Source organism: Cynara cardunculus (assembly GCF_001531365.2).
Source record: "Cynara cardunculus var. scolymus isolate 2C chromosome LG 8, CcrdV1, whole genome shotgun sequence".
NCBI lineage: Eukaryota > Viridiplantae > Streptophyta > Magnoliopsida > Asterales > Asteraceae > Cynara > Cynara cardunculus.
In genome coordinates, this window is record NC_037535.1 from 21,128,773 (window position 1) to 21,138,586 (window position 9,814).

The 9,814-nt window shown below is 32.9% G+C and overlaps 1 protein-coding gene across 1 annotated transcript; it reads left to right on the forward strand.

Annotated features, from left to right (window-relative positions):
• Positions 1-5,845: 5,845 nt before the first annotated feature.
• On the forward strand, positions 5,846-6,469 carry LOC112516722 (40S ribosomal protein S16). Its single transcript, XM_025123926.1, has one exon. It carries the CDS (start codon positions 5,872-5,874, stop codon positions 6,307-6,309), a length of 438 nt encoding a protein of 145 aa, XP_024979694.1. The 5' UTR covers positions 5,846-5,871; the 3' UTR covers positions 6,310-6,469.
• The last annotated feature ends 3,345 nt before the right edge of the window (positions 6,470-9,814 follow it).

Genomic DNA, 9,814 nt, shown 5'->3' on the forward strand with positions numbered 1-9,814 from the left:
TTATATTTTATTCAAAAATAAAATCATTATTGTTTTTTTAAAAACACATAAAATTGTATTATAACATCTACAAAGACATATAATATTAAAATCGAGATGTGTCTCGCTGCATTGCGCGAGTACTCTTCTAGTATATATATATATATATATATATATATATATATATTTACAACCATCTCCTACCCAATCAGAAATTTAACTTTTTTTCAATTTTTGAGGGCTGAATTGTCCTTTTACTATATAACCGTTTTTAATGGCTATTATCATCTTCTTGATTTTTTTAGGATATTATTAATGTTAACCGCTTAATTATGGAAATTTTGTAATTATCTTTTCTATAAATAACCTAATTAATTCCACAATCATGTTTTTTAAGTCATGTTAAACTGTTTCATCAAGAACATTAGAGGTATATTAAACAAATTAAACAACTGAAATTCATGAAAAAAAATTCATGCATTTCATTAGAAATACATGAAACAATTTCATCGGATAACTACCATCTAATATAACATATCCATGCACAAGTTCAGTATGTATCTTCATAAAACAATTTCATATGGAAAATAAATTTCATATAGGAAGTATCTCTAATGAAATCTCCCGTGATTCTGAGTTGTGCTTCCGTATTTGGTAATCGGGATTAGAGTATTTTCTAGGTTTTGATAAACAAGCATATTTTTAGTGATTTCATCTACTTACCGCGAATAAGACTCATAGCTTACCGATCATTTCACCCTTCCAGCATCTTTTTATTAAATAACTGCATTAATCTTTTTTATTGACATATGTATTTGATCTTGCCTTTAATCAATGTTGATTTAGATAATTATGTCATTTATTAAATAAATATAAAAAGAGTAATTTAGTGATAAAAAATTACATAAATGCATTTGATTAATTTATTTCTCCAATAAATAGAAAATATATATCCCCTGATTAATAAATTAATTGTTCACAATGTATATCTAAATCCTTACACAATGTTTTAATGACTTTTTGTTGTTCTTTTCTTTTGTTTTTTTGTTCATGGTATTGTTGTGTCACTTTGTGTTTACACAGTGTATAAGAAACTAGGTGGTATATTTGATAATGATTTACATCGTGATACTATATGTTTTTGGTTCGTCTGAGATGTTTGGCAGGTTTTCAAATTTGATTATTGTTTTTGTTCATATTATATACACAAATCTCTACACAATGTTATCAGGGATCTGCAGTTGTTTTTAATCAGTTTGTTGTCTTTGGTATTTTGGTGTTTATATTATGTTCACAAGGTGATCACAATGTGTTACGTGGTGTTAAAATGTGTTAGGTTACATGTTAAGTTTAATTTTATTTTCTAGATTATGTTGTTATTGAGAAGAAATTAGGAGAGAGAAATTTAAAAAATACCGACAATAATCTTTATTTAAATTTTTAATTCAAAATTATCAAAATTATTTATTTCCTAATTTAACCCTTAATTTAATATGATTTATGGTTTATATTGGATTCACAGATCTCACAAATTCCATGAATCTCAATATATATATATATATATATATATAGGGTCTATTCAAGGGAGAACTGAGTTGTTTGTGGTAACTATGAGAACCAATATTAACCACAAATCAATAGATAAATTAGGAAATTTGGTAATTTTAAATTAAAATCTTAATGCAAGAATATTTTTGGTATTTTAAAACTCTCCTCTCTCCTCTCTTCTCTCTCCGGCCACCGTTCTTCGGCCTCCGGCCATCGTCCTCCGGTGATACCACTATGATATCACTGTGATACCTAAAAATATTGACTCTGTTAAACAAAAGATACATTGTGATACCTAATCATATATAAGATGCATAGTGATACCACTGTGTTACATCTTTGATCGACCACATAAACGACATCAATGTGATACCCAAGCACATATATGATGCATTGTGATACCATTGTAGTATCACCGGAGGACGGTGGCCGAAGAGAGAAGAGAGGAGGGAGGAAAGTTTTAAAATACCAAAAATATCCTCGCATTAATATTTTAATTCAAAAATGCCAAAATTATAAATTTCCTAATTTATCTATTGATTTGTGGTTAATATTGGTTCTCACAGTTACCACAAACTAATTAGTTCTCATTTGATTAGGCCCCTATATATATATATATATATATATATATATATATAGGGGCATGTTTAAACGAGAAGCTAAATATTTTACGAGAAGACGATAAGTCTCAATATCATATATGATTACATGTATGATACAGAAGTTTAATCAGATATTATTAAACCCATGTTGCATTGAAAACACATAGACGTTTAATCATATATGATTAAACACACCCAAATGAATGTAATCATATATGATATTGAAATTTTTCGTCTTCTTGCAAAATGGGGTGGGATACCAGGTGACTAAATATCAGAGACTAAGTTATGATGACATTTTGCATATCACAGTAATCATTTCATCATTAGTTACTATGAAAGTAATGATATGCATGATGATAATGATCTTGATGAACTTGAGGAATTATATAATCAAATGGCTAATCTTGCAAAGAAATATAGTGAAATCAGTAAAGGAATAAGTAGATCAGTATAATTTCTAGAAAAAGAAGTCCATGATCTTACAGAAAAATTTACATTTGGTATTAAGAAACATGATGATATGAACGATGTGATTGCATGCTTAAAAGAGAAATTGTTTGAAAATGAAGAGTGTGACTCATGTGTTAGGATTGTTTGTTTACCTCTTAATAATTTCATTAAGAGACAATATTTGAACCGTTAAGAGGTGAATCTTGTTTGGCAAAAAAAAAGTCTACCTTTTAATGGTTCTAAAACCATCTGAATGATTTTCTATCATGTATCTCTTTTAACCATTAAGATCCCTAATTTCATTGTACACAATTACCAAACAATTATATTTCATTTTGCAATATATCATGAGAGTCTCTTAATCATTCTACACCAAATTATTCAACAATTGTCAAACAGTCCCTTAGCATGCAACCTTTTCATTTAGCTTAATGAAAAAGTTGCATGCTTAGAGAATAATTTAAGTGTCAAAAAATATCAAGAATAGTTGAAAATAATTTATACTTTATGAAAACTTTGTACATGTTAAAAAATGTTTATTTTGAAGTTTTAAGTGTTTTCTTAAGATTAACCAAAATAAAAAGTATCATTATTTGGTGAAATTGTGTTCTTGGAATAATTTTATTTTATAAAATCTCGAGAAATGATTAAATTTGAAGGTTTTGGACATTTTAACAATAAATCGTAAAACGTGTGGATGTTTTAGATTTTGTGTTATGTTGGGTCATGGGATTTATTAAACTCTCTAAATGCATTTTGGAGTTCATAATGAGTCGTTTTGGATTAGTCCAACAAGTGAAAAAACTTAGGGGCCGTTTACCAAACGCTTACCCGAGTAAGCGCTTACCAAGTAATATTACATCACCAAATGTATATGGCAAAGACCGAGAATCTTACCCGGTAAGAGCGAGACAAGAACCAAGAGTCTTACCCGGTAAGTGAGGACGACGACTCTTACCATGGTAAGCGCTTACCGGGTAAATTGTTGCATACAATATCGTTTTGGTGGACTAAAATCTTATCCGCCAAGTAAATAATAGTGTTAAATTTTACCGGTAAGCACTTACCGGGTAAGTGTTTGGTAAACAGCCCTTTAATGGCTTGAATTTGATATAATACCCCTTTTGGGATTTTTGCCCAACCTTTGAGTTCGTTGTGTTAATTTTCAAACCATTAAACGAAGTATTTATGTTTTGTTGGTTTATTTTTTATTTTATTTTATTGAATAGTCAATTGAATTCTTAAACTTTTGACTTGATTTTGACTCAGATGAGTCTTAAGGATTTGCTATATGTTGAGCTTTTGGAATTATATGCAGTTATGATATATTTAATTAAAATTTACACGTTGTGGGTGCGTTGGTCATTCATTTAGAGTCATGTTAATTAAACTGCAATGTATTGGATCCATAAACATATGTATCAGTCATGTTTTGTCAAGTGAGTAGTTTTGATGTTCTTTTTTTATTTTATACCCTTACTATAAATAATCATATATGAACTAAAATCTATTAAAAATAAGTTTCTTTTTTTACAAATTATTACATTATAATTGTCTTATCGATACCTTCTTTTTAATTTTGTTTTATATCTCATACGCAATTCCTATCAGTTCTCCACCCCTTCAATGGTAAAAAATTGGTGGTTTTTGAAGTGCTTTTCTCCCTATAACATGATCAAAGAAATTGAAGCACCGAAATCTTGAACACACAACAAAAACTAGAGCAAACATATAATAGCGGATTCTAAATTAGCGAAAAAAATTATCCCTGGAGTCGAGACTAAGAGGCCGTATCGATTGGTTGAAAGGCCTGAAAGAAAACGCGCGTTAGCTACAGCACTGCATGGGTCGATACGCACAGCGCCTAGTATCCATCGACCAAGCCTCCGCAATTTCAGAATCCCCCGCTAAATGACCGCTGAGTGATAAAGGAGGTCATGCAATTTGGGATCCTCATTTTGGTGAAGGAATAGATGGACTGTCGCAAGCTGTGATTTGTGGCGTCAATTCATAATATTTTTGCAATTCAGGGTTGTATAGGTAGTTTTTCAGTGTTCAAGACAATGTATAAATAGTTATATATAACTGGGTACAATCACCAATGTTCAAAGTGCTTGAATTTCTATCGGGAGCATTAGCAGTGTAATAAAGCCATTTTGTTTTGTTGCCGTTTTACGCATGTAATCTTGTATTGATGGCAACAATGTAGAAATTTTACATCCCACACATGACATGGGTACATATACTAGTATATAAATAATATTATAAATTTAGGATTTGTATAACAAAATACGAATATTTATAATAAATTTATTAAAATTATGATTAAATTTATTATTTTATTAAAATATTTATGAAAGTTTTTTTTTTATTTATGAAACAAAAAACATAACTTTAGCTTTGATTTATTTTACATAAATATTTTTAAACTTGTTATTTTTGTTTTTTAACAATTAATATATTGAACAATAATAAATATAGTAATAAAAATATAAAAATAATTAATAAGATTAATAATGATTTTAAATAATTAGTAATTAATAAGAAAATAATAAAAAGCTCATGTACCTAGGGCTGTAAACGAACCGAACGAGCACGAACATATGCTTGTTCATGTTCGTTTGTTTAACTTAACCGAACAAACGAACGAAAATCTTTGTGTTCATATTCGTTCGTATAGAAATTAGGTTGTTCGTGTTCGTTTATGTTCATTCGTTAACATACTAAAAGAACAAACATAAACGAACATAAAAAAAATATTATTTGAATTCAAAGTAAATAAAAAAATATTATATATTAAATTTAATATATAAACGAACGACTATAAACGAATGTAAATGAAAGGTAAATGAACGAACGTTCACGAACATAAATGAACGAATGAGACTTTTGTTCATGTTCGTTCGTTTAACTAAAAGAACAAAAAAAATTGTTCATGTTCATTCATTTATTAAATAAACGAACTTTCCATAGAACGGTTTACGAACAGTTCGTTGAACGTTCAATTCGTTTACAGCCCTACCTGTACCCATCCAAATAAGAATTTTGTGATAAGTTACAAAACAAGCCTAAAAATATTAATCAAAATTCAAAATAAATAAATGGGCAGTCCAAAAAAAACCGGGCCATAAGCCCAAAATTATTTAAGTTCACAACTTGATCCAAAAAACTGGTAGTTTCGTAAATAACTAGAAGACTGAGGTCCTAAATCCCCAAAACCCTAATCTTTATATTATCAAGCCATCACTACAAAGTCCAATCTCTCAAGAACTAGGGTTTCTCATCAAACATGGCGGCACCTCCACCCAACTCCGTCCAATGTTTCGGCAGGAAGAAGACGGCAGTGGCAGTCACACATTGCAAGGCTGGCCGTGGTCTCATCAAGATCAATGGTGTCCCAATCGAGCTTGTGCAGCCTGAGATCCTCCGTTACAAGGCTTTCGAACCGATCCTCCTTCTCGGCCGTCATAAATTCGCCGGGGTGGATATGAGGATCCGGGTCAAAGGTGGAGGTCACACTTCTCAGATCTATGCTATTCGACAGAGTATCGCGAAAGCACTCGTTGCGTACTACCAGAAGTTTGTTGATGAAGAGCAGAAGAAGGAAATTAAGGATATTCTTGTGAGGTATGATCGAACTCTGCTTGTTGCTGATCCTAGAAGGTGCGAGCCGAAGAAGTTTGGTGGTCGTGGTGCTCGTGCAAGGTTCCAGAAGTCATACCGTTGATCGAAACAGAGTAATTCATGGCATTTTCTTGCTAGTAGTTTTTATTCATGTTATGCTTCTTTTTGATAGTATGTTGAGACACGAAAATGATGTTATTTCACTAGAAATTTTGATGAAAGTAATTTTTACGTGGTAAACCCTAATTGATTATCCTTGTTTTCATTCCCTGCCTGTTACTGATCACATGTCTTAATGGTACTTGTGAGGAATAACATTTTCTATGAATAAGTTTCTATAATTCATAGGTGGTCTCTTCTAATTGGCTTGGAATTTGATGCGCTTGTTAGCTTAATATTCTTTCAGCTTTTGAATCTTTGCTGCTAAGTTTATTAGTTTGAAAATTTGTTTATACATTAGAAGCTTATCAAGTCTTCTTGTAGATTTTTATGGCCTGCAGAACTTGGTCTCTTGTTATAGAAGACAAAGGGTCTGTTTGTAAGCAGCTTAATGAGTTTAAAGGAACTCACAACTTACTTGGTCTGCTATATGTAACTGTTCGGTAGTGATTTAATGATATAGAAAATGGCTTATTCAGTAAGCCAAGTTTTTTCCAAATCTGTCTCTCCCAGTTAAAGAACACAACCTTCCATCTATAGGAAAACCCTCCCAAACAAAAAGCTTCTCCAAATCTATAAAGATAGATTAATCCACATAGATAACTTTATTCATACAGGATTTGATGCAAAACCTACCAAACAGCCCTAAACTAACTACCCTCTATGTCTCAGGAAACAAAAAGCTTCTTATTGTATTTGAAGTTTATATTCCAATACTTGTTATATGGTCGGGTCACATAGTTATCTGTTTTACATATTCACTACAGAACACAGCTTTTTGTTAATTTTGAAGTTTAAAGCAATGCATTCAGACACTCATTAGTGTCATCTTCATAATTGGTTCATCTTCATCTTTTATTTGTTTATCAAACATTTGGAACATGGGATGCAAGGTATTTGTGTCTGTGTCCACATACATTGATTTGTTACCACTTGCAGCATACTTATCTTTGTGTAGTATCTAGTTATTAGATGGAATTAGACCGAATCCAGACACACTATTGCGGATGTTACGTGGACGTCTGACTTAAGTTCAGGATGTCGGTATGTTCAAGTGTTTGCCATCACATATCTAGACATTCCCATTTGAATCCAGTTTGGCAAAATGAATTATTTTTGTTAATACATCATGGAGTTTGGAGAATTTTGGTTTTACTGGGATGGGCGGGTTTTGTAATCCCTCGGCCCCGGTTTGTAGTAACGTCCCCCGGCCCCGGTTTGTAGTAACGTCCCCCGTCCCCGGTCAAAACCCGTTTAAACCCCGGTTAGTACCCGATTTAACCCCATAAATAGTATCATTTAGTTTGATTCTACCGGGGATCCCCGGCCCCGGTTTGAGTAACATCCCTCATCCCCGGTTTGAGTCTACCGGGGATCCCCGGCCCTGGCCCGGGACCCATTTTAGCGGGGAATCCCTGTCCCCGTTCGGGTCGGGTGAACCGGTTTCCCCACCGGGTCGGGGCAAATCACCATCCCTACTTGCCAGTTGCTTTGTTGTCATTGATCTTGATCAAATTTGTGGTTTAATTAAACACCAATGCTACTATTGGGTCCTGTTTGATTTGTAAGAAGGAAGAAGGAATTGTATTTGAAATTGAATGTCATCCTAATCCCACGTTTGGTTTGCAGGATTTTCTGGATTTGAAATCCTGAGCAGAATTAGCTAATCAACAAACAGAGTTTCTACTTTTTAGCCATTTTTTTTTGTCCCAAATTCATTTTTTAGTCAATGATTATGTAGGAAGTGGAATCCTTATGTAGAAGCCATGCACAAATGTGTAAAGATATTTTTATTTTATTTTTTCTGTCGAAAACTAATCCAGTAATCCTTCGTAAGGCTTCTGCGCAAGGATCGACTAAAAAGTGAATTTGAGTCAGAAAACGGTTAAAAGTAAAACCACTTGTCAGTTTTGGCTATTTATGTACATTTCTTTGAATCCTAGGATTGCACTGAAATCCCACGAACATAGGATTTTGAAATCCCATGGAAATAGTTGGTATTTTACGGGATTTCATAAGATTTATATGTAATGTTTGAAAATATGTTAAAAATATTTGTTTTTGTAATTATCAATTAATGGAAAAGTAATTTAGTTATTTTTATATTATTTATAATTTATTTTTATAAATTATTCATAAAGAACGGAATTTAGTTTCATTACAAATCCTACAAACTAAACACATCAAAATTTCCAAATCTCCTATCAAGAAATCCAAATCATTCCCTCAAACCAAACGGCTCTTTAGTGATGGTATTGGTGGTAGATTAGATAACTTAAGGGGTCGATCAGCAAACGCTTACTTGCTAAGTGCTTACTGGGTTGCTTACTTTATCGGATATATATGCCAATGACCCGTAATCTTTCCTGGTAATAGCTCTGACTAGGACGGAGGGTTTTACCCGGTAAATGAAGGTGTCAACTCTTAGTGGGTTAGAGCTTACCAGATAAATTGTTGCATATGATTCCATTTTGATGGATTAGAATCCTACCTAGTAAATGAATGTGACAACTCTTATTGGGATTAGAGCTTACCAGATAAATTGTTTCATATGATTCCATTTTGATGGATTAGAATCTTACCAAGTAAGATAAATAAGAGTGTTGATTTTCATCGATAAAAACTTATCTGGTAAACGATTTAGGCTTTTTCTCTCTCCTTGCTTTGGTGAAAGAGTAGTGGATGCCATTGATATGGCTCTGGTTAGGGTGTTCAAGATGCACAAAGTCCGGTAGTTTTTGGGCCATGGACTTCCAAGTTCGTTTATTAGTAAGCAAGAAGGAAAAAGCTAGAAATTTTCAGATCTGTTTCGGATTTGGAGTTGAAAGAGGATTCGATTGGCTTTTTTATGCCGGGCTTTTTTTTTTGTGTTTTTTCAGGTTTCTAGACTTTTTTAGGGTGGGTTTTTTTCGGGCTCTTAATCGGGCCTTAAAAGTTACTGTGATTGGGTTTTAAGGCCGGGCCTAAGCTGAGTTGTTTGTGGCTTGTTTTACTTTTGATGTGGTTAGTTATTGAGGATTTGGATTGAAAGCTGATATGTGTCATCATCTCCAGTTCCACAATAAGGTTTCAGCTCATGAGTTTTCATCAGAGACATTCCTATTAGAGGTAAGGTTGAATTATCTATCTAGATGGTGGTCTACAAGGGTGTACAGAAAATCAACCGATCAATTAAAATCGATCGACTATAATCGGACATCTAATTGTAATCGATTCAGATTCAAATTTTCAACTAGGCATGGCAATGGGGCGGCGATGAGGCGGGTTTTGTAATCCCGGCCCCGGTTTTATTAACAGCCCTGGCCCCCCGGCCCGGCAGGTAGGGGGATTAACATCCCGTCCCTGGTTTATTTCCTGGTCAAACCCGGTCAAATATTATATATATATATATATTATAAAATACTAGAAGMGTACTCGCGCAATGCAGCGAGACAAATCTCGATTTTAAT

What these genes read in the sequence shown, in the direction of transcription:
- LOC112516722 (XM_025123926.1), top strand. Translation starts at nt 5,872, where the DNA reads ATGGCGGCACCTCCACCCAACTCCGTCCAATGTTTCGGCAGGAAGAAG.